Below are 25,582 nucleotides of genomic sequence, written 5' to 3'. Positions count from 1 at the left end.
TTATTGCAATTATGTACAAATTTGATAGATATATATACATGTAGGGTATAGATAAAAGTTTATTACTTATGTTAAAACTGTTACCTTGATTCAGCAAAACACAAAAGTTTTTTATTATACATATGCTGAAGTTTCTGGTTTTGTACTCCAATCAGGAAGTAGGACTCTTTAGGGACTAATAGCAGGAGAAGTTATAAATTGATAGAAATCTTGACCATTAAGTACATTAATTACACCTTATACTAGAATAAACAGTAGGTATCTGTGTGGTTAAGTATTTGAATGGAAATTAAATATTCCTAGGAGTTGTTAGCAGTATAATAGACATGATTATACAGAGTAAAAGAATTCATGTTAACCATTCTGTCATTTAAATAGTACACCACAGGTTTACTTCCAGGAAGTAAGTTCCTTCAAAGCACAGAAATCCAAATTTGGAGAGAAGATAAAAGTGAACAATTATTTACTTTATTCCATAGAGGTTATTATACTGCTCTTATCATCATAATATCTGATTACATTATGGTGGTGCATTACATTATGGGATTAGCATTTTTTGGTTATTGCTCTGCTATTGCAGGATGAGACCTGTAGACTTGAGGGAAAGAGGAAGAGGAAAGATGTGAAAACTTGCTTAAATATTAACAAATTCTGCATATGGAAATGCTAATTCAGAGGAGGAGAGAGCTGAAATGTTGAAAATTATATCCTGTTAAGTGAAAGAAACACATATACGTGTTTTGACTAATACTGCAGAGACTTTTGGAAGTTAAGGCTTGCAAGGGGTTGACATTTGATCCTGGAAGGTTGGTGTCTATTTCAAGAGTAGTTCAGAAAACTGTGACAGATTGTTAAAAGGTATTACAACCTACAAAAAAGGCCAGAATTTTCAAGCATTGGATTTTAATCAACACAATATTTAATTTGGAAAGGAACAAAGTTTCCAAAATATAGTATCCTTATAGCTCTTCTGTGACATTATTCCAAGGTAGAAGTAGTTTTAGAGCCCCTTCCCTTTGGTAAACTGCTGTGCCAAACAAGGATTCCTGGGAAATCTGTGACCTTGTGTTCTAACTAAGTGATGCTGGGGAAATAGCTAGACAAACTTAATTCAGAATATACTCAAAGTGAGCTTTATAGTGAGATTAAGCAAATGGAATTAAGCTAAAAAATAAAACTGTTCAGTGCATAGAAAAAGCAAGAAGCTGAAAATATATAAACAGTCAGGCTGAGAGGCCTCTGAAAATAAGCAAACACAAGCTAGAAAACTATGGATTAAAAAGAAAATCAAAGTATTGAAGGTACTCTTTCTATCAAATAGAAAATGAATTTGATGATATTTTAAAAACCTCTGCAATCCTGGAGTATTTTTGTGTCAGTTTCTTCAGGAAGGTCCAAGAAAAAAATTGGTTTTACAGTAATTATTTAAATGAACAAAATTCCTAAATAGCTTCTAACTATGTATATTTAGAATACCTATGCACAGTATGTGTTAAAGAAATGGTCACCTAATTAAATGGATAATTCATCTGTATCAGACTTGAAAATGTATTGATCATTTAATTTTAATTCCTGTCTAACTACCTACAAACCTGTGATCTGAAAACAGGTCTGAAGCATGTTAAGAACAGGACATCCTTGCATTGTTTTTATTGTGTATCACAGGTTATTTTGTAAATGTTGCACCTGTTTTTCTCATGGCCATTACACAGTTCAGAGTTATGTTGAATAGCAAGTGAGTGTTATATTGCAAGTTTAACCAGAAAAACACAGCATTTGAAATCCTAGTGTTTACCCTACTGCAAGTTTAATTCAGAAAACCATGTATGACTTGAATTTGGTCCCGGTTATCATATAAAAATTGTACTGGATTTTTAGCCAAATCAGTTTATGCTGAATAATCTTGTTTTCTCAAGTCCTGAAAAGGCAAACTACACATTTTCCTAGTAGCAATAGGCATTATTTACTGCTTTGACTGACTTGAGATACTTAAGGGGTCAAATAAGACCAGCTTGACTCAGACTATATTCACATCTGGGCATATTATCAACAGGCAAATGGATCTGTTGTTAAGCATTGTATGTGAACAGTACCTCTAGGAGCTCACAGTATGACCTTACCTGAAACTGGAATGGTTGCTGCATACATATTTTTGCAGACTTGATGATTTACATGGCACAACATGACATCAGCAGCAGAAACTGCTTTCTTGACTGCAGCAACATTTCAATTACCTTCCTCTCCAGAAGTGAGTATTTTCTCAGTTGCAGTTTCTTACAGTACTCTGGGGACAATGCCGAAAGCAGAAAAAAGAGGATTACTTCTCAGCTAAAGAACTCTTATTTTTCTGTAACACCCGCTGATCCATGCTAGTCTCTCTTGTGTTCTTTGCTCCAGAACCTAATTCCAAAGAGAACTTCACGGGAGAGAGATAGAGTATGAGAGAGGTGAAGCATTTATTCTGTCATACACTGTACTCAAGAGAGTAATACATGAATTTCACTACCAAGCAATATTTTTACAAGGATTCTTGGACTACATACATGTTTGTATGTATACACACACTGTAGTATCTACAGAGCACCTGTAGAACTACACCTGTAGAACTGTTAGTAACTCCCTAATATCAAAAGTGAATGGGGGCTTGGTCACATTACATTGACTCAAAAGGCACCGACTTCTTGGGAGGAGTTGCCAACATGAACAAGTTTGTGATATGTAGTTTTTCTCCCACAGAAAAAAAAAGAGTTTTCAGAGTGTGTTGTGTTAGAAAGTCTTGTTTGGCAAAAATGCTATTTCCTATGATAAATTTGGTTTACAAATACTTCGTGATTAGCATTTACATTACGGCTGAAAGTGTATACAAATGCTATATTCATTTTCTTTATCATTGTTAGGTACTTTTAATGTGTTGCCACATCCTTTGAGAGCAAAGCAGTACTTATGCTTATTTATTTAGATCGTTGGGGTCTTTCAGGCTCTTCATTAGGTATCCAGATGTTAAGTTATACCCTGAATAGGAAAGATCACTGATACCATTAAAGGCAGATAGAAGTGGACAAATGGGGAGGAAATTCAGGGAAATAAATAAGCACTATTCATGTCAAAAACAATTTTTTGCCATGTAGATAAGGAGATGATTTACTGGGAAATGCTCCACATATATAGGAGAAGCCACTTGGCTATTTATTTGAAACTTCTGCAAGTTGTCAGTAACAGGATAAGATAGTGATCTGAGGTGGGCAGTGACATATTGATGGATGTTTTGGCTCATCTTAAAGTTATCTATTGCTGTTTAGATCATCTCAAAAGACCTCAATAAAGTGTAGGAGCTTTATTGCATAGTTCTTTATGTTTGCATGGCATCCACTATAGGTGGCTTTGTTTTCAGGGCTGCCATACTGAACAAAACTCTGCATGCTTCCTAATATTGATAGGAATGGTTCCTCTAATTTCAGTGAGAAGGCTAATTGTAGTACAGGTAATACAAGTGTAAGAGTTTGCATGATAAAGGCCTAGAGACATTATGTAGACCATTCTTCTCCCAGAGCATGGAAATAAAAGGTTCACCACAGAACATACTGGATGAGGACATGGTTTCTGCATGCTTTGTGCACAGCCTTACATTCTATCAAGTATATGTTGTTCAAATTGATGTAGGCATTCCTTGTGAAAGTTTATTTCTCTTGAATTAGGAAATATTAGAAAGAAATTCTTTACTGTGAGGGTGGTGAGGCACTGGAACAAGTTGCCCAGAGAAATTGTGAATGCCCCATCCCCGGAACTGTTCAAGGCCAGGTTGGATGGAGCTCTGAGGAACCTGGTCTGGCAGGAAGTTTCCCTGCCCATGGCAGGACACTAGTACTAGCTGATCTTTAAGGTCCCTTCCCTGCCAAACCATTCTATGACTGTATGATTTCACGATCCCATAGTTGTTATCAATCCTCTGAGGACAGAACTAGATTCTCTTGCAGAACTTAGCTGCATTTTAACTAAGGGGACTGTTGTCTACATGTTGCATTCCACTTCTTTCCTGCTCAATAAAAACTATCCAGAAATGCATTCCAGAAATCTGGTTGCTTGGTTTCATGCTCTGCAAGCAATGGTTACCATAGTGTTTTAGAAAAATACCTTTTCAGGAAGCAGAAATGTAATCAAATACAGTCCACTGAAGTTGTGCTGAACGAACCATCTGTTAACAAATTGGAAGTAATAAATTTATAGATTAAATGATTACTAACCTTTAATTTCCCATTACAACCAGGAAAATAGGGGAAAAAGGACATGAGAATATCTTGAGAAATATCCCTTTAGGTAGTCTACCCTTTGAATGCACCTCATTACCAATGTCTTGTGACAGTGTTGTAAACTGACTCTGTTCAGCAACCAGGCCTCTCTGGAAAGCAAACCAGACAGTTCCCTCCACCCAGACTGAGCACATTTCTGTAGATACTTATCTCTGAGCCACTGGAACAATTAATGCCTCCCAGTTTTGAAGCCAGGATATGCCCAGTAGTGATCAAAACTTTTATATTCATACTGGAATGCTCTTGTCCAAATGTTGCTTTGCATGTTTTTGTTGGAATAAAAAAAATGCAAATTCTTGTCTTTGATCCCAAAGACCTAGGCAATTGTACAAATTTAAAGTAAAATCCCTTTAATGTTCTTAAGTCTATGCAGTCTATGTAAACTAGTAGTTCAGAATTCCAGGCAGAAGTTGAAATAGGACTCAGTACTCTTTGTCCCAATGTGAAACAAGAAATAAAGGTCTTCTATTTATTGCTAGGAAAGATAAAACCACCATCTAGGGACATGACCCTTGTTGGTCCTCTGAAATCTCCTTTGTGCTGTTCAGTCATTCAGTATTGAAAATTTCAAACAAATGACTAACACACTGTGCTATCTGGTTTTGGTTAATGGTCCAACATATTTCATGTTCTTCAATAATCATTCTGTGCTTATTTATAATACATCACCCTTTGTCCAAGTCTGCAGCTTTGGCTGTCAAGTGTGAATTAGAACCACCTCTTAAATTCAGGTGTATTTTCAGCTACACTATGGTAATATTGGCTGTGGTGAGGCTCCTGTCTCCCCACCAAGAAAACAATTTGGTATTAATCTGAAATTCACAATGTTATGTATTAACTGGGACAGCAGATACATGTATTAGCATGAAATTCAGTGAGCTGTGAACTCATGAATCATTACTGAATTCATTTATTGTATATGTATACATAATGTTTGGCATTTACTTTTATTCAGGACTTTCTGAGAAAATGTTCTTAGCTAATTTGCCATATCAAAATCTTACAAATGTTTTCTCCAGTAAAGAACTTAATTCTGATAGAGATGGATAATGATCAAGTAACCAAGGATCTGGTAGCTAAGGTACTCAACTGATTGCATGAAAACTCATCTCAGTGCTGAGTTGAGTACCCTATGCTGGTAAGTTGTGAAAAAGTCTTGTGTGGAAGACTGGTTGTACACAGGAATATTTATTACATGTGAGACAAAAACTAAAGAAATGTCCTTATGTGATTGCACAATGTGAATTTCACATAGTGTGGAACTGTAATTTGCTAAAGAGATAAAGACCTCTGCTCTGAGGAAAGGCTGAGAGAACTGGGATTGTTCAGCCTGGAAAAGAGAAGGCTTTGGGGTGACTGAATTGTGGCCTTCCAGTACCTAAAGGGAACCTAAAAGAAAGGCAGAGACTATTTGCAAGAGCCTGGAGTGACAGGACAAGGGGGGATGGCTTCAAACTGAAAGAGAGTAGGTTTAGATTAGATATTAGGAAGAAAGTCTCTGCTGTGAGGGTGGTGAGGCTCTGGCAGAGGTTTCCCAGAGAAGCTGTGGAAGCCCCATCCCTGGAAGTGTTCAAGGCGAGGCTGGATGAGGCTCTAAAAAACCTGATCTAGTGGAACTTGTCCCTGCCCATGACATGGGGGGTTAGAATGGGATTATCTTTAAGATCCTTTCCAACCCAAACCGTTCTATGATTCTGTGATTTTGATCCATGTGTGCTCTAAATTTTCTGAAAAGCAATCTAATGTAGTTAGCATTGCTTGACTCCAAACACGAGTTTTCCATTATTCCTGTGAGTTATTGCTTCCAAACAACACAGTACCTTTTCTGCAATGACACCAGCCACCCACAGTGTGCCTTTTTATCTGTTTGACTTTGTATAGAAAATGCCAATTCATTGAAAAGAAAGCTGCTTGCATTAGCAAAATTTCCTTTTAAAAAAGATATTGGAAAAGGACATTGGAAAAGCTACTGTCTAGATATTTTCAACAACCAAAGTTAATTTTTGTGTTTTAAATAACTTTTCAGGCCTGTAACCTATATTTAATGTATAAATAGTTCCCCTCTCCACGATTCAATAACCTGTAAATTATACATGTATAGTAGAAGTAGGAGTTAAGATCCAGAGTCCTCTCCCCTGCCTTTGATCACTCATAGCCTGCTCAATCTTATGAGAAGGCTCCATGCCTTTGATCTCATCTGCCTCCTTCTCTATATTGTTCAGGTTATCTGAGGATGTTGATTATTTTGAAGTGTATGTTTTCCTCACAAAATTATGCCAATTCAAACTAAAAAAAATTCGAAAGAGTAGCCATTTGTACTAAAAATACTGAAGAAGTCAAAATCCAGACCAAATATTTAAAGTATTTTAATGTACAAAGTGTTAATTGCTCCAGTAGAAAAGTACTTTAAAATCTAGATTTGAAGGATTGTGCTGTTTAGAGTGAGACTATTTTGCAGACTTGAGAATTCACAGTAGAGAAATTGAAAAGGGTTATATATAAAACTGTTTCCTGTACAGTTTTAATGATTTTTGCTGCAAACTAATTGATCCTTTAGTCTGCTGAATCAAAAACACACCTTACCTTGGTCTATAATTCACATTTGTTCTTTTCAACTAAGAGTTATGACCTGACCAGGTTTTTTTTAGCTAACAGAACTCAACCTGCTAGCAATGTAACCCAGCAAAGTGCATACATAGGTCCCATATTTTTTTAATTAAATTAACAAAATGTGTGGGGTATTTCTGGATATGGTACATATATATCTGCCTGCACAGCATTCTGATGTTTTGGAAAGTACTGCCCAGGTTTGTAGGAATATAAGGACATTACCTATATGTAATGTCCTTCCTGAAATAATTAATCATGTTTCAAAAATGATTATTTTCTCTCTTTACCCACGAACTCTGGCATATTGAGGTGTAAGACTGTGTCATTTATGGTAGCTGAAAGATAGGTGACGCACAGCTTATGTTCTACTGAGGTCTACTTTTGGCTCAAGGCAACTAAACAAAAATGCTCCTCTTAAATAACATTCTATAAGATGTTAAGGTATGAGCAGCCAGGATTCATACATGGTCATATGGGAAAAGTGTGCATTAAAAACATAAAAACTGTCTATCGCTGATAGAAAAATCAATGGTACAAAGAATGCCCTTCTGACACCCTTTATATACCAGTTATTCAGGCCAAGAATGAGTTCTAGGAAAAATAAGTGCCCCAGAGGACCTTTGCTACACAACCTGCTGGATGGTGGGGAGCTCATCTGAGCTTTCCACTGAGTTACATCTGTGCAATGCCAGACCCATGAGGATTTTTTGTTCTTAAGCTTGGAGGGGGTTGCTGTTGTGATGATGTTCTCTACATATAGGCCTGCAGCTCTGCTGAGCATTGCTGCAGTTTTTGGAGGGGAGCATTGGGATGGGAGTTACACTGGGACAGCTCTAGGCACTAAGGATGGTGCTAAATCAGGTAATAGTAAAACAGTTTCTGTCTTCAATTCTGGCTATACTTGTCCTTATCTTGAAGAGGTGCTAGGGAAAGAAGCAGACATTGCTTTTTTGTCACAAGAAGAAGGCATGTAAGGAATTATTTGTTGTTTACTCTCCTCGATAGCTGATGCACTGTGTGCACTGTCCTTCTACTCTAATGACCAGGAACTGTATTAAGTTATCTTTGGATTTCAATTTTCAAAGGTAGGGGCCAAGTTGGTGCAAACTGTGTGGATGGTATTTAGAAATCATCTAATTCAAGGTAATACTTATGATTCAGAGCAATGTACTTAACACTGAGCAATGTCAAGTATTCTATGCTCTGTACAGTAATGACAAATTGTTTATGAAAACAAGTTAACCTTTAGTTCCTTTGGCTCTAGTACTGCTAAAAACATTTAAGTGCCATGTTACTTAGGGAGTTTGAAGAGTGATGTGCTAAAAGCTTTTAAATTTGGGGGGGAAATGATGCTCCAGATTTTTTTTCATCTGCTGAATGGTAATGATAATGCTCAGTCATATTTGTACTTAGATCTGGAAGAGACAAACGAAGTAAAGAGAATGCACAAAGTGTTTTTCTGTCTAAGACTGGGTGTATATGTATATTGAATGTTTTACCTCTTGCTGTGAATTTATTTAATGTTTCTGGAGTGACAGTGGTGAAGTAAAAGGGAACTGAAACACGTACGTTGAAGAAAATGTCTGTGGCAAAACTCTTCGTAGCATCAGGTTTGATTTGATATAACACCACAGCATTTTTACCTGTCTGAGTCACTGTGTCGTTGTTTGTGGAGAAAGTGCCATATCTTTTCGTGCCTGTAATAGACCAAGCTTTTTTAAAATATGGGAAATGGTGATTCAGCCTGGATTTTGCTTGTGTCTTGCTATGGACTCCTCTCTGGACTCCTCCAGCACTGCAGCCATGCTGCTTACTCTACAAGTGTGCTTCCCTGTGAAGAACAGAAGAGTATCTCCTTTTTGTTCTGAGTTCTTTCTTTATACTGTGCAAGAGTTAGTGGAAAAGGCTCATCTGAATTTTCAGTATCTGTTTCAATTCATTATATTTGTACCCTTTGATATTTATGAGTATCTGCACTCTTAAGGGAAGAGCTAATCTTAAAACATCCATGAATAAGGCTTTGCTTGCAGGAACAAGAGTATCGGATGTGCACTATTCAGTTTTTGTTGCTACTTATTTTTAATTTTCTTTCTCCAGTAGCAAAGCAGAAAGAATGTTGTGAAGATCAGGTGCCCAACCATACAGATGAAGTGACCAAAAACTTAAATAAGTTGCAGACAACACAGTAAAAAGTTTCAAGAAGGAATTTAAAACAAAATTGTTCATGAAAATTTCAGAAAGGAGAAAATTACACTTAAATTTGTGATGAATGACATCTCTGGCTCTTACCATAGAGCATCTTGCTTAAGTCTCTTAATTTGGTGCTGTTAACCTTAAGGCAGAAAAAACCAGAAGGCATAGTGCCATTTGAAGATAAAATTAAAGTAACAAGCAGATGATAAATTTTAATTTGCATGCATTTTACAAATAATTTTTGTCACCTCTATATACTAGGGACTTTGAGAATGTAATCTGCAGAGCAGGACCATTTTATTCTAGTGTTATGCTGTGCAATATAGTATGTTAAAGTTATCCAGAAATGTGCAATATATCCACCACTTGTATGTCCTCATTTTTTTGTGTGTTTTCAGCTTTTAACTTGTAGTTTTATAGTTTTAAGCTTGCTAGTTTTGTTTTCCTGTTCAAGAAAAAACATGTGAAAGAGCAGATTCCCATAGTCCCTGTAACTTCACTCTGACACTGTTGCTGTGTTTCTTTCACGTTCTTTCTCAGGTTTGCTCTCATGTCTTGTGTGGATTGACATTGCCCAGGGAAGGTTCTGATTTTTTTCTTTCCAGTTGATTTGCAAACTGCCTCTTAAGCTAAGAAGATTGGGTTGATGGTTGTTCTGTGGGAGTTGAGTACAGACATAGAAACCATGTTTGTCTGTGAACAGAAACCCTCAGCCCAGCCCAGATTTCCTGTCCTCCTTGCCTTCCCCTTTCTTCCTCCTGAGTAGAGGAAGGATTGGTGGGTGTCCTCTTCTCCCATGGAGAGGCTGGTCCTGTGCAGCCTCCTTCCTCCCTGCCAGTTGTGGATGAAGAGGGCCAGGCGCTCCCGCAGATATATCTTTTTAGTTCCTTTTATGTTGCCCCTATATTAGTTCATAGGCAAAGCACTCTGAGGTTCGTCTACATCTCTAATTGTTATCAGACACATATGCAAGTGATTTTTTTAACAGCTTTTTAACATCCTTCTTGAATATTGGTGAAGTCAGTACTCGTTATTGAGGGCTAGCCACATGTTGAAGTGTTTTTCCACACATGGAAAATAAAAAAGACTGTGTAGGATGCTGTGCCTATCATCCCTCAAAAACTGCTGCTCAAATTTGCCCTGCTCAGACTATCTATTATTTGTAATTAGTGGCAAACACCCTTCCGAGATCTGAAAGTCAGAGTGTTCTCTTGTCCTTTTCACATACCATCACTGATAATAACAGTAGTAAATTTGAACAGGATATGAATTCATTGCTGTTTAGTTGGAGGCTTCTGCTCAATTCTAAGGAAACCATTATTTTTCACAGTGATGCAAAATGCACCTGGGTTTGTAGGTTTCACCCTTGTGAGGGGTTCTGTTGGAGACACTGATGTATTATGGCCTGAACATTTTTATGGTTGATGATAAAATGGAAGGTGGGATGAACTGGAGTCCCATGTACCCTGTTAGAAAAAAAATGTGAAACTCTAGTCTGATCTGTTTGCTCAAATCAACAAGTCTACTAAAACGGTAAAATGTAATCTCAAGTTTCAGTTTCTACATAATTGTTAATGAAAGACATTTGGCTGTCTGAGTTTTATGAGCCTGAAGAAATTAATTTATTTTTAAATAATCTCTAAGATATATTATTAAATCTCAAAGTTATTTATGGGAGAATCCACCTATGTTTCATTTTATGGCTGAAGCATAATTACATGCAGAGTTTGCTTGAGGTCCTTGGAAGTCAGTGTGATCCCTGTGGTCTTGTGGCAAGAGGCTGGAGTGATAAGCATCATTTCCACTTACTGGCAGCACCTACTGAGCCACCTTTAGCTCATAGGAAAGAAAAAAAGGTTTCTGGACTCAAAACCACGCACACAGCATTTCACTCTGGAAGACCATTTGAGAGAGCTTAGACCAGGTCATTGCATCAGAGAGCTTTCCTCCAGCCATGGGCCCTTGAAAACCTTCAAATCTGGAAAAGAGAGGGACTAAGTTATGGACTGTTTTACTGGGGCCACAGTAAGTTCTGTGTTGTCAGACACCTCCCACCAGTTGACCAGAGAAGGGCTGAGCCCAGGTGTGCTGGCTCAGCAGGCGGAGCGGGGTCACTTCCATCCCCTGATGTTGTACCCAGCACCTCCTCACGGCCCCTTGCCACTGTTGGGCCACAGTGGCTGCACCTTCTCCCCAGCACAGGTCCCACCAGCACTGCCCCTTGTCATTCATAGAGGCTGCCCCAAGCACTGTCCTCCCAGCCACACCTGCCCTCCCAGAAACCTGGGTGGAGGCCTCTGGGATGTGCCAGGAGCAAGACAGAAGCTGACCTACACTGCCAGGCTGCCCCTTGCACTGCCCTAGTCCCAGCTGGGGGTGCAGCCCCTGCAACCCTCCCTCTGAGGGCTGTGCCACCATCATAACCATCTTCCTCTACTTCAAAGCCCCCATTCTCACACTTCCTTCCTTCGGCAATGAACCTTCAATTTCCTCCAGGTAAATAAATTGAAAACTGGAAAGAACTGTAGAACAAAGCATAAAAGTAGCTGAGCTGGAGAGTTACGGCCCCCAATGTCCCTGGGAATGGGTTTTCCTGTCCTCCTGCTGCGGTTCCTAGCCTGCTGTGTCCAACTTTGTTTGCCTTTCCTTCTCAGTGTTTGGCTGTAAGCTCTCTAGTGTGCAACCTCCTCTTTGCAGGAGCATTTATAGTGATGCTAATAGGTAGAGAGGCTCCTCCCATGGCTCCGTTTTTATTAATGGGAGGATCGGAGGAATTACCACGTTTTTAACATTGCCTTTGCAGTAGCTATTAAGTTTCATGGTGTAGAAAGAGTGAGCTCATTTGCTCACAACACAGAGCTCTGAGGTCAGTTCTTCTGTATGAGGTTTTCAGGTGCTGGGCGAGCATGTTTGTTGCTCAGTAGGTTACGTGGTATTTTCATTTGGAAGTGACATTTTACGTGACATTTTACTTTAAAACAATAGCTGGGCAAAATTGAAATTTCAGGTCTGTATAAAAAGAGTAATGTCTATTACTTAGTCTATTTAGTAACTTGCATCGTTTATAAATTCTGCCTGATTGCACTTCTTTTCACAAAATCCAGTTTAAATGCATTTTGAAGAAGGGAGGGCGCTGGCTGGTTTCAAATGTGCTGGTTTGCAAACTTGCAGACCAGCTGTCCTACTCACTAGTGAAGATAAGAGGGCTCAGATGAAGGGTTTTGTGCTGCTGGAAACACAACCAGTTTTCTCAGGAGATTGCTTTGAGGGAGATTGCAGCAATATTGCATCCCCACAGTTACTGGTGGGTATTGCCGCACGCGTGTATTATTTGTGCTAGATAAAATCAGGAGGTAATAAAGACAGGTAAAAAGAAAGGATGAGAGATCTGCTGTATAGGTTTTTTTTCCTTTCTTTTTCTCTTTTTTTCTTAGGCAGAAAAAAATGTCCAGGGGATGCCACATTAACTTCTTGGGGAGAAGCGAGTGCTGCTTTAAATCAGAAAATTTGTGTTATACCAAGTGCTTTATTTTGGGAACCATTTCAGTATGTTATGAAGGAAAGTTGCAGACTAGGCATGTTTACTAGACCTTTAATTGCTACATTTAGGAGAAAGGCGCTTTTTTTCTTCTTCTTCCCTCCCCCCTCCCCTTTTTAACGACAAGAAGCCAGAGTTTGCTGTGCAAATGAAGCAGGCTTTGCAAGAATCAGATTCACTTTGGACGACTCTTCACATTCCTCGTCATCATTACATTAGGCAGCACAATTCCATCTCTGGTTGATGGGCAGAAAAAGTGGGCAGCCTGCCAGGTAGACGTTTCCATGGCTCCCAACCCCCAAAGGTGATGCGTTTTTCAGCTAATTCAATGAAGAGTGGGCTGAACTTTGGGTATAAACTAGACAATAGCTGCCTTCGCAGTATCAGCAGAATGGTTTATGGGAATGCACTCCACATTTGGCAGAGCATCATGTGACCTTACGGCTGAGATTTTGTGATGGTGCCAACGGAGACTTGGAAAGCGGTGCCCGTTCTGACTTTTTTCCTCTTTTCTTACATGGCTCAGAAAATGGTGGATCTTAATACTTGACTTTAGCCAGACTCAGCAAGCGATTGAGCTTTGAAGCACAACTTTGCCTTTATTCTGGCTTTTTTGGCACACCACCAGGAGGCTGTCCCTTTCACGCCTGATAAATTCTGCTTCTTATCTCCAAATAGAAAAAAAAAAAAAAAGAAAGAAAGAAAATATAAGCAGAATATTTATACTCCATAACTGCATTTTAAAACTACGCGTTTTATTTTTTTTTATTGATTTTGTGTAGTTTAGAGGGTCTCAAGGATAGAAGTTGTTTTTTTTATTTTTCTGGTGGCTTTTTTTTTTTTTTTCCCTTCCTCCTGTTTAATGAACAGGCGTTTGAACCGGGCAAACGGGGCGACAGCATTGAACATGAGCTCATTGCAGCGTAGTGTAGCAAACTGGCACCCTGCCTTTTCACCCCTTCGCTCGGGCAGATTTGTGCAATCCCCATTTATAAAACCGGCGCAGGGGCGAGGTGAATTTTCTGGTCTCTCCCCACCTCTTGTCCTGTGCAGGCAGTTGCGGCAAGGATTGGTGCAGCTTTTGCGCAGTGCTTTGTGCCTGGAATTCTGAGAAGAGCGAGAGAGAGAGAGAGAAGACAGGCATCCTGGTCTTCTTCCGAGAAAGAACAGGAGCCCTGAGAAGAAGAAACAAATCTGAGTTTGTCCTACATACAAGAGTGCAGGAAAGAAAAAAAAGTGACTCTCCTGCTTCCAAAAAAAAAAAAAAAAAAAAAAAAAAAATCTGGCATGTTTCACTACAGAGGCATCAGGACATGTTAGAGCTGCTTAAAACAGTGTAACAAAATGAACATAGGAGATTTTAAGTAAAAAAAACAAAAAAAAGGAAAAAGAAACGAAAAAAGAAAGAAGGAGTGAATTTTTTGTTTGTTTGCTTGTTTTTTTCACTATTGCTCATATAGCAGTATTTGGCACTGAGTGAAAACGTACCTTTCATATCAGGTATAACTTCTGTTTCTTTTTTTCCTCTTTTTCTTTTTTTTTTAAAGTTGTTTTAAACATGTTGTTTTGCAACTGAGTTCTTGTGTATTAATTTTAATGTAGTCAGATGTTCACACTTTTTAAAACTAACTTTTTGGGTGTGTGTTTGATCTAATACTGCTGAAAATAGAAAGTAAACAAAAAACTGAGGGTCTGTAGAAGTTGTTAGGCACATTTTCTCTTAGCTAAGCACTGGAGTTATGCAAAGACCTTAATGTTACGTTTGCTCAGTTGAAACTTTGGTTATCTCTAAGAAAGTTGTGGGTATTTAGATCCGGTTGCTAAGGAAATTAAATTCTTTTTTTACAGTGTGACTCATACTTTCACTTTCTAAAGAGGAGAAGTGGAAAAAAAAAAGTGTTAAGCTGCAGGAAAGGATCGCTCTTGTAGCCAGTATATTAAAGTTGTTATTGAGTTAATTCATATATGAGTTTCTTACAGTTTGTATCTAAATCCTTTACAAAGAAATCAGTGTGATAAGCACTGGAATAAAAGGCACATTATTGGGACATTCATGAACTACGCCTGGTCTGCAGCTAGTAACAGTGACTATTTTAAGATGTTCGGTAAAGCAGCACTTGTCCAGGAATAGCTGAAAATAGTATTTAAAATACCCATTCAGAATGTTTGTGATAAGTGCATGTACAGTTAAAGTAAGTTTTGAGCATGTGACGCTTTAGTAGAGCTTTTTTCTTAAGGCATTTGTCTGTCTGTTGTAACATATTCCTAGGCAATTAGAAGAGTGTGTAACAAAATTCATTCTGACTGACAGATTTTGAAAAGCTCAGCCAAATCGGTGTTTTGTGTAGTTTGGATTTATTTTTTTTTTAATATTTTCCTAGTCTTTTTAATTTATGTTAAAAATACAGATGTCCTCAGCTTGAAATTACTTTGAAATTACAGTATCTCTTTCATCAGAAACTCTTATAGTTTGTTTTTTTTTTTCAAAATGTTCATGATGTGTGTGTGTCTAATAAAAAGCTTTATAAATGTGTTATGACTTTACAAAATAGAATTGTTTTAATGTGTACTTCATTTTTTATACATTACTGATTAGACAGGAACTTCTAAGATTATATGCCAATTTTACTACTTTATATTTTTGTTGTTCTGCAATGAATTCTGGGAAATTGCTGAATAGAGACCTTATATATATGACACATAAACCTCCATATATCCATTTTGGACCAGAAAGTATTTCTTAGATTTATGGTGATCCTACCCTCCCCAATAGTTTTGTTGGAATAGTTTTGTTTGTCATTCGTACCTAAGCCTGTCGAGAAACCAAGGCTTGCATTACCTTAAAATAACTTTTCAATATTCTCTATTTGGTCATACTAATCACTTTCCCCCTCCCATAATTTTTTGTAAATGTTTTTTGATTTAAGCCCCTTACTTTATCCCGGTATTTTTGTGAAATTCCGGACCAAATTACCTAATTGTATTCATTGTCTGATAAAAAGTACTTCCTTTTAAGTTTGCTCCTTCCCTTCCAAAATTCCTAATACAAATTAAGTATTTGCGGGGTGAGAAAAGCCTAGGAAATAGTAAATGAAAGATTCCCTTTGCCAACGTGTGCGTGTTCACAGCATGTCTTCCCATGGCCCTGAGGAGGGGCGTCAGCAATGTGTCGGGTTTATATCTTAAAAGCATAATTACTAATTTTGTGTATGTTTCATGTTGTTCAGAAAACACTTCACATAAAGCAAATGTTTCAAAATCTTTCTCTCGCCTTTTTTTTTTTATTTTAGTGAAAGAAAAAATAAAAATGAAAAAAGAAAATGAAGAATTTAATTATACCAGAAATCAACGAAGGTAACACAGTGATCTTGAAATTTCTTTTGTTAAAAAATAAAGCTATTAGCAAGAATATGAAGCAGTTTAGATTTTAATAAATTATTTCCTGAACAGAGCCTACAAATATAATTTCAGATATGTGTATTACACTTTTGTTCTTGTTACTTTCTGTCGGGAATGTTGCAGTTTATGTAGCTGTAGCTGTACAAAGCTGTAGCTTTATACTCTATGTTTACATGAAGTTTTAGAATTAACTGAAAAATTAAAACATAATTTGCTTTTTGGTTATGCCTAGGAAATATATCATATATATATAATATATATATGATATATTTCCTAGTATATTCATGTCACTAGTATATTTATAATACATATTTTTTTGCTAGTTTGTAACTATAACACAGTGATCAATTAGTTTTGAAATGCGGAATATCTCTTCTGTTCACAAAAAAAAAAAAAGAAAATTGGAAAAGCAATTTTACAGTGCTTATGAAACCATTCAGTAAGTTGTATATGCAGTCTGCATACTTATTTCTGATACTGGGATAGCTCTTCTAGTTTGAAGTCCTGTCTTTACATATTCTATCTCCTCAGTGTCAGCAGAAAACAGCTATAAAAATACCATTCCTTCTGAATGCTGAAGTGTTGCACATAAAGTGAAAGCAGGTTTAAAAGAGATTGTTCTAGAAAAATAAAATAACATTATTTTAAAATGCAAAAGGGTGTGCTTCAACATGCAATATTTAATCCAGCAAGTTTAAAAAAAAAAAAGAAAAGGAAAAGGTAATTCACTAATTTACAACCATCATTACTGAACTCAAAATACATGTTGCAATCTGCAAGAAAATGAAGCATTGCCCTGATAAAAAAACTTTGCTATTGACAACATTTATTTTCCTAGAAGGAATTTTGCCCAACTAACAATGGCAGAATTAGGCCTTTGGTGGAAACTAGTGGAAGGAAGGTATTGAGATGGTATTGAGACGCAGATTTCAGTAACCTGCTGAAATCAAAAGTCACCTTTTTATAGCACCTGGTTTTAAAATTATACCTGTATCTTATGCCTGTATTTTACAAATGCATTTGTGGTGGTATTGTTAAAAGTTATTCTGATGTGTGAGATGTTCTACTTCAAAGTGCAGTGTTTGTTAGTGCTTTCACCTAGAATATGAAAGTTATAAAACTGTTTGTATCTCACCTTTCTGAATTACTGGTTATTACTCCAAAGGACCTGTTTTCAGTCTGTTGTGTGGAGTACCCCTGCTTTTAGTGTGTGATAATTTGTATACTATGCTTGCCAGTCACAAGAAGGAAGGATTTGTTGTAGGCATTAACCCTGGAGTTTTACAAGATCGCGTTTCCACTTGCATTCCTATTATTAGGGAATCGCATTAATGGGAGGATTAGCGAATAATATATACAAATCAACCTCTTTGCTTTGATTAATAGCCGTTGTTTAATCAACAAGTTATTGTCAAGCAGTATGTAGCTGTGGTGTAAGTTGAAGAAATAGCTAAGCAGTCTTCGTAATGTCGTATGGGAGCAGCACTCCAGCGTGCCTCACACCTTTCGGATTTGGTGGGGTGATTTTTATTTTGAGTTGTAGCACATGATATGAGCTCAGACACAAAGGACAAACCTGTATTGTTTACTTCTATGTCATGTCCAGTTATTGATTCCAGTCTTGCTTGCTGTGTGCACACTATAGTCAGGTGCAAGTTGGGAGTTGAGGATTCATTGTTAAGGCAAAGGGTGAGCAAAAGGATGTTAATTCCTGCTGAAGACAAACAGTGCTGTGCCATCACTCTATAAAAAAAAGTAAAATAGATTTTCTTCCATTTTCAAAAAGAAACTAGTTACAAATCACTGGCTTGTTTGCTGCCTCCACCATTTATGCAGTTAAGCTTGAAGCAGCCTTCTTTGCAGTAGATGGTAATACTTTCAATCTCGAATACTCGTTCTTATATCGCGTCATATGTTTGTTTGTTTAAAGTCTTCTGCGTCCCCCTTTAAAAGGAAAATTGTAATCAGCGATGCCAATTGGCATAAACCCGTAGATCCGATCTTGTGTTGAAACACACTGCACAAGCTCGCTTCTATGGGTCTGTGTCAGTGTGGTGATCTGGCAGAGGTCTGTGTAGCACACACCACAGTGGTATCTGACAACAAGCCCAAATGAGTGTACAGAACTATACTGGGTTTGGAATGCTTCTCTTGTCCATTGCCTTATCTTCAAACTTGATTAAGTGATTTGTTCTTTTATCGGTTGCTTTAAGCACACTTGGCTTAATATCTTATTAAAATTTAGAAAGAAGTGTGAGGGAATTGTAGGGTTTTCAATGAAGGAGTGTAGGATATACCGTTTCCTGGCTTTATTAAATATACCACTGCATGGTATTACACTCAAAAAAAAATGTAGAAAAACCAAGAAGATTTTTGTATTTTATTTTTATTGTAAAATAAGGCCAAATATCAATTTCTTTCCAGAAATGTAGTTGGGCTTGCATCATTCCCATCAAATATGTATGTATATATATATATGCACACAACACACGTATATATCTTTATACATATATAAACAGCATAGAACAGACATTCTACCTCTGAAGTAGAAAAACCTATCTAAGAACATGTCTTTTTGTCTGAAAAGTGGGGAATAACTGCAGTTGAAAGCCTACCCCCCTAGGAAATATATAGGCCTATTTCAAAGAAAGGCTGAAGAAGTGAAGAAGACTTTATGGTCACCGTCGGAAGCTGTGTGCATCCGGGTTGAGGTAGTAGGTTGTATGGTTTAGAGTTACACCCTGGGAGTTAACTGTACAACCTTCTAGCTTTCCTTGGAGCACACTTGAGCCATCGAGGAATTCATCACCACTTTAATCTGATCAGGGAAAGTATGCAAAAAAGGTATTGTTTCGTGGCTGTACATAATGAACACTCTGAGGCTTTATTGATGTTGAAATAGTCCTGATGACTTGATTATTTCATTTAAATCCTGTTATGAACAATGCTGACACGTTGTCTTAATGGGCTGTTACTATGTACTGCAGACACTTAAGGAAAGACTGATGATTATTTTCATGACATTAACAGGAAAGCTTTAAAAGTTTATTTTGATTTATAAATTCAGGAAAATATCAAGTATTTAATCCTTCGTTCTTTCTTCATGGAAACAGCTTATCCTACACAGTTGTTTTTTTCATTTCTGATGTTACATGAGTGCACATTTTTTAAAAAAATGAGGAATTTTTTTCTGTCCTTATAATACTTTCCAAAAAGTATTTCATGCTGCTGCTTGGATAGTAGCAGGCAGTGTCACAAGCTGATCCTGGTCTTCCTTGGATTTACAATATTCTTGCTTTGTGCCTGAACAACTTGGTGTTTTAAACTCAGATCCAAATGACCTGCAGACCCACCTGTGTTTCCACTTTGGAAGATTCATGTGCTGCTCAGCCCAGACCCACTCTGGGATCTCAGCCCCCATGTCCTTACACAGCATGTCAGGCTGACCCTGAACCACAATGCCCTTGTCTTTTTTGGCCCAGAATTAGGTTCTGGTGCATATTCCCAACTCAGAAGGACTTGGAGAAGTCACATTCCCTGTGTGAATGGTTCCCAAAGCACTGGGAACTGATGACAGTGGCACTTCCCAGCACTGGGTGCTTTTACCCGTGTGGACCAGGTGCTGTAGACAAAATCATCCTTCCTTAGTCCTGATGTTCTCTGTATGTTTGTGTACCTTTTCTTTAAAAAAATCCCATAAGATCTGTACATCCCATGAACAGGTGTCCTAACCAAAAGAGAGAAAGGACTGAGTGTTTTTACAGTTTAACCATTCCCAGTAAAAGCTATGAAGCAAGAAGGAAAAAGACTGTGCCTACATGTTCATCATGATTTTTTAAGTGAGAGCTGCTTCTGAAAATGACCTCAAAGATGAGGTCTCCTGAATGTGATGGAACACACTGCTGCCAAAGTCGAAGCATCTGGACAAGGCTCATTCCAAAATAGTTGGGAAAAACTGATACTGTATGTTTCCACATACTTTTCCATAGAAAGTAAAAGGACTATTATTTTCAGGAATATTAATTTATAATTTAAGACAGTAATAGTGATAATTTTGATGGAAAATGATTTAAGTTTGTTGATATAAAGCAAAAGAGTGGAACAACGCCCCTGTGGTGCTCTACTCAGGGGGACACCACTGATGTGGGCCATGGGCAGGCCAGACTCCCATGGGATAGGGAAAGTGTGAAACATGGCTGTTCCACATGGGGTGAGGGCTCTGGTCCTGGAGCTCCAAAGTTAACAGCAAATAGTTCTTTCTTCAGGGTATTTTGAACCCCTGCATTTCTGGCTTTACTTTTATTGGAGGTGAACATAACAAGATGTTCAATATTTCCAGTGTTTCATTAGTTTATGTTCTGCATCAGCAAGTAAAGTTAAGAATGTTTATTTTAAGTGGATTTGACAACTGATTGTGTTTTGGTTATTGTTGTCTTTCCATGTCTGTCTATTCAAAAAATCAGTTGCTTACAGGCCCCGGTTTGACTCTATCTATCTCAGCTTAAGACTTACCTTACCACTCTCCTAGATAAGGAATCAAAAAGGAGATGAAAATAGATTTAGTCTCTCTTTTTAACAGCATTTATTTTCAGTGGTGATTGTTTGTGATAGGAAATTGGTAAAGAGGTGGATGCACAATGGATTTTAAGCCTAACTTAAAGTATGTGGGACAGAGGAGAGATGAGGTTGAGTGAATCAAAGCTACTCCAAGTTAATGGAAAATGCTTAAGGGAGCAGTGGCTAAATGGAGGGATAGAGAGGAGACCTCCATCAACCAATGAAACTTAACAGGGACCACTCTCAATCTGAATAAAAACTGTCATATCCTCTGTGGATTCGAAAGGACCCTGGTCACCAGTATGTTTTCTTCTTTTTCTATTTTAATTTTTTTCTTCTGTAGTTTAAGTTCACTGGAAAGAAACATTGTAATTGCTGGTTTCTGCCAACAGAGCAACAGGTGTTCAAATCCTTTTATATTAATTCTTCAATTAGTTGCAAAATAAGGGAAATTGTTTATACTAAGCTGAACTGAATAGAAATGACTGATGTAGAAAATGTGGGAATGTTTCATCTATCCTTCAAAGGCATGATAAATTTGTAATTCTGTCAGACAGAGTTGCAGGTTGCTATGCAAATTTTTAGTGCACCATCACCAGCTTTAATGAATATACATTTTCTCTATTTCTTTCTCTGTTCTTTAATTTAAGATTTTTGCCCTGTAATGTGCAATACATTGTTTTGGTAAGAGTTATCAAGTTACGAGCAAAAATGAATGAGACTGTGAGGTAATTTTGAAGCGGATTAAGGTAGAGAATGAAAAACAAAGGGGAAAAAAGCTCTATTAAGAACAGCTGAATGGAGTTAAATCTTCTGTGATTTCATTTTAAAGTCATAAAACATATTGTCTGTTTTAGGTGAAGTCTGGCATTTTTTACCTTTACAGTGTGCTTGGAATATTAGTCAGTCATGTAGGCTCAACATTACACTGCTATGATGATTCTGTAGTAAATAAATGCACTTTGTAATGTGGCTACACATGGATGTGTTCCAATCTAGGGCCCATCTGAGAGCGTTCATTCCTGTAAGTAAGCCGTAACATTGTCATCCTTGTGCCTTTATGTTGCTTCTTGCATTTGGGAGAAGTCTCCATTAGGGTATTTGGGGAAAAATTTGAGATCCAACTGACCTGCAACTCCCAGTTGTTTCTTTGGGGAGACACAGGTCGCCAGCCTTTCCCAAGTTTGGTCCTTCAGAAAACCTGACTGCAGAGGCGCTGACCTGCCCAGCACCCTTCTGCTTGCCACAATTTCCTGGGTAAAGATCAAGTGTTATCCATGACCTTAGCCCTGCTTCCCAACGCAGAAACTTGCATCACGGTGAAAACGCACTTTAATGCCAGATCCTGTTTGTCTTTAGAGCTAAGTCACTTCAGAGAGCTGGGGAGCGTTTGTATTTCCTTCTGCAGCCCAGAGTGCCTGTGTCCAGAGCCGTGTCCAGAGAAAACAGAGTTAAAGGGACGTTTCTGAGTTAATAACTGTGGGTCAGATGCACTGATAGAGCCTGGGTGTTTTGGGTCCAGCCATTTTGAGGCCTTTCTGTGGAATAAAGCTGCCATTAATCCAGTTTACCAGAGGAGGTAAAATAAGTTAGTAGTAATTTTACGGTGTTGAAATAGCAGAGAATAGTCAAAATATATGAGTGAATTTCTCTTCTTGTTGTTTCCCTTCAGCAAAAGAAAATGCTGAGTTTCACTTGGTCTCATCCTTTGTTTGAATTCCTAGTCTTCGAAAAAGTTAAAGTTCTTAAGAGATTTTTAGATATACAGAATGTGGTAAAATATTTTAAAGCAATCCCAGGAAAGGTTTTATTTGCTATTCTATCCTTTAAAAATGACAAACAGCTCTTAGGAATCTCTAAAACTTGTTTATTGAAGGTCTTCAGCAAGAGACCTGTGATAGGTTGCTTAACTGATAAAGTTGGAATAGAAGTGCACCTGAAATTTTTCAAATTTTTTGAATATGTTTTCATATGACATTCATTTATCTATTAAGAGCAGCTTCTGGTATTTTTAATAAAACTAAAACTAAATACATCTGGCAGGCCCTGTTTAAATGTGAGTATTGCTTTTATAGCAGCTAAATACAAGTTTGAAAAGCTAATGCTTTTGCATTATGTAGCGCAGAAAAATTACATTGTTTCTGCTTTGTCTCTTCTCGCATAGTAAAAATATTTGCATCAGAGTGATTTTTTTCATAGAGTTTACTTTTGCATAAGGCTTCCGAATATTTCACGGAATGGTTCAGTTTGAAAGGGACCACAGTGGATCATCTGGTCCCACCTCCCTTCTCAAGCAGGGTCATCCCAGAGCACATCTGGATTGCATCCAGAAGGTTTGGTAATATCTCCAGTGAGGGAGACTCCACACCTTCTCTGGGCAGCCTGTTTCAGTGCACAGTCACTGCACAATAAAGCAGTTTTTCCTCATATTCAGGTGGAACTTCCAGCTGTATTTTATTGTAATACATATAATTTATATGGAAATTTCAGGCCAATTTTGTTGTCTTTTTCCTCCACCTCTTCTTTTATGCTACTTCTAGAAATAGTAAGATCAAGCCTCACACTGATGAAGTCTTTTCAGGAATACTTGCAAAATCTGAGTAGAAAGTCAAAGATGAGGCTTCTCTTTCCCTTGCTTTTGAATGGAAAGATCTCACCCCTAAAAAACTGTATTTGGAGGCTTTCTGGCTAATGTAGTTGTTTGGCTTGGGTAAGACTGATGCTGGTGTGCACCAACCATTGCACCAAGAGTCTCAGTAAAAGGACACAGATACAGAACAGCAGAATAATCATTTTTTTAAGAGTCAGAACAGTCTTGTGTACTACCTGCTTTGCTTTTATGGCTGAATGAAAAGGGAGGGGTGTACATTTTACATTCTCTTGTATGTAGTTAACATACATATATTATGCCTGTATTGCTTTTATCTGAATGTTCTGAGTCTTCTCAACTAAACTTTATGTCCGTGGTTGAGCGCGATTTATCTGGGTCAATCTGCAGTTTGTCTGGGAAATGCAGCTCCCTCCATTTTACTTTACGTTTTCACTTTTTCACTGGTCCTTTTTTTATTCTTTACTTTACTGACATGATGATAGTCCTGAAATGAATGTAAAACTTTGCAGATATGGCGGCAACAGGGTTGGATTGGGACTGGTGTCATGTTTGTAAGGTTAGCAGAAGCCAAAGTTTGCTCCATGAGTCCTCTCTGTCATGACTTGCCAACTCAGGAAAGAGCATAGACTGTTTGGTAGTACAATTTTTGTAGATCTGGCTTGAGATTTGTTCAAACTCTGTGAGACTCATTTTTCCAAAGTCCCTGGACAATAAAAGCAATTTAAGACTCACTTTTCCCTGACATGCACCCAACCTGGTGGTTGCTGCAATATCAAAATAGATTTGTATGTCCAAGAAAAGATGACTGTCAGTGTGTATGTTTATGTGTGTTTACTGTGGGGATTTTTGCATGGCACTACACTGATGTGAAAAAAAGAACACAAACACAAAATTCTCCATCTCATTCATTGCAATTAGTTTGCTGAGACAAACTAATTAATTTCCCATGTTAGGAAGAAACCATCAGATGAGAACTTGACCATGAGAACTTCACTATCACTTGAGAGAACTTCAACCTGAGACTAGGAATAGCATTTGGAGCATGCTAAATCTGTGTAAATGGTTGATTTCCTGGCAAGTTGCCCAAGAAAGATGTTCTGTCTGGATCTGGAAGTAGATTTCACGGTAGCCTATGATCAGGAGACATGGAGACATGGCTTGTGTGGTATTCATGTGTCCTGGGTGGAGGATCAGTGACTGCTATTCTATATCATAGCTCGTCCCACAGATCTTGTACTTTTAGACAGTATTTCTATCTCTACCTCTTCAAAAAGCCTAAGTACACTTAGTTTGCACAACTGAAGGGGATTTACTCCCAAAGTGCTTTGAACACCCAGATTTACCTATGTCAGTTGAGCCATTCACAGGGGAGAGAATTTTGGGGCTGTAGAATTTTTATTAAAGTGTGATTTATACTATGTTCAACTAAATTGTTTGAGGGCTGCTGCTGAGGCTGATGTCACTGAGCAAGGACACCTTTGTGAGCTGGGGAACAGGGAGCAGCAGTGAACCAACGTACCTGTTCAGCTCTGTGCTAAGTAATGTGCTTTGCTCCTTTATCCAAATGTTGATAACTTTTGATCTAGAGTTAGGCTAGATTTGTCCAACAGTATGTATTTTACCATATTCACTCCTAATTTTTTTGGCCTTACTGCCCAAGTATATATTTCCAGTTTGTGCATTGTAAAGAATTAAGCTCAGACCTCCTAATTCATATATTGCCCTTGTGTCTCATCGCTGGCTGGATAGGGAGGCAGTCTGAAAACTCTCAGCCTATGCTGTTTATGGCCCAAATCTACTTTGAGAAGAGACTGATTGCTTGAGTTCATCTGAAGTACCACAGCTGGCAGTCTGGCTACAAGCACAGGGAGGGTTTTACTAAAAAAAAATTGGTTTTGTCTTCAGAATTATATTTACTCAGGATGCGACTTGTGAAGTACACGATTCCTGTGGTGATAAAGGGGATTTTGAGAGTCATACTGTAAAGTATGTTGCACTTCAGAAATATTAAGCTTCAGATATGAGAAGAATTTACAGGTATCTTTTTTATTGTTTAGGTTTTGTTATAACTGTAACAGAATTGCCAAAATGCAAATTTTAGTGACAAGTTTAAGAACCTAACTCATACTTAGTGTAACATTTTGAAGCAATCCTGCTTTTTCCCCAGAAAGTGTTGGGCATTTAGGAGCCTACATCCTGTTGATTTACAACATGAGGGCAAGTTTTAAAAGGGAAACTGCAGGTGTAAAGGCATTTTTACAGCTTTTTGACCATAGGCTTCATAATGAGTGACCCAGTGGCAGGATGTTAAATATATATATAAAGTGGTTGGTGCTGCCTCTAGGTCGTGCTTCTGTATGTGAAACA

At 37.8% G+C, this 25,582-nt stretch overlaps 1 protein-coding gene across 18 annotated transcripts in view; it reads left to right on the top strand.

Moving 5' to 3' along the window:
- LOC127467540 (uncharacterized) overlaps positions 1 to 25,582 on the top strand; it is a 284,446-nt gene that overhangs the window by 231,079 nt on the left and 27,785 nt on the right. For 9 of the 18 annotated variants that reach the window (XR_007903162.1, XR_007903164.1, XR_007903161.1 and 6 more), the window contains one exon: positions 15,939 to 16,002. Coding sequence is in view for 8 of the 18 variants with exons in the window: in XM_051779616.1 (XP_051635576.1) it covers positions 13,702 to 13,827 (126 nt within the window). In the remaining 10 variants the exon portion in view is untranslated. Of the gene's footprint in view, positions 1 to 13,701; positions 13,854 to 15,938; positions 16,003 to 25,582 lie in introns of those variants that run through there. The other 9 variants (XR_007903160.1, XM_051779616.1, XM_051779617.1 and 6 more) reach the window with 1 other exon arrangement.

The sequence above is a fragment of the Manacus candei genome, unplaced genomic scaffold (assembly GCF_025592945.1).
Source record: "Manacus candei isolate 608988 ecotype Guabito, Panama unplaced genomic scaffold, ASM2559294v1 h1tg000014l, whole genome shotgun sequence".
NCBI lineage: Eukaryota > Metazoa > Chordata > Aves > Passeriformes > Pipridae > Manacus > Manacus candei.
The sequence above is the reverse complement of the archived record's forward strand: the minus strand, read 5'-3'. Positions and strand labels throughout refer to the sequence as shown.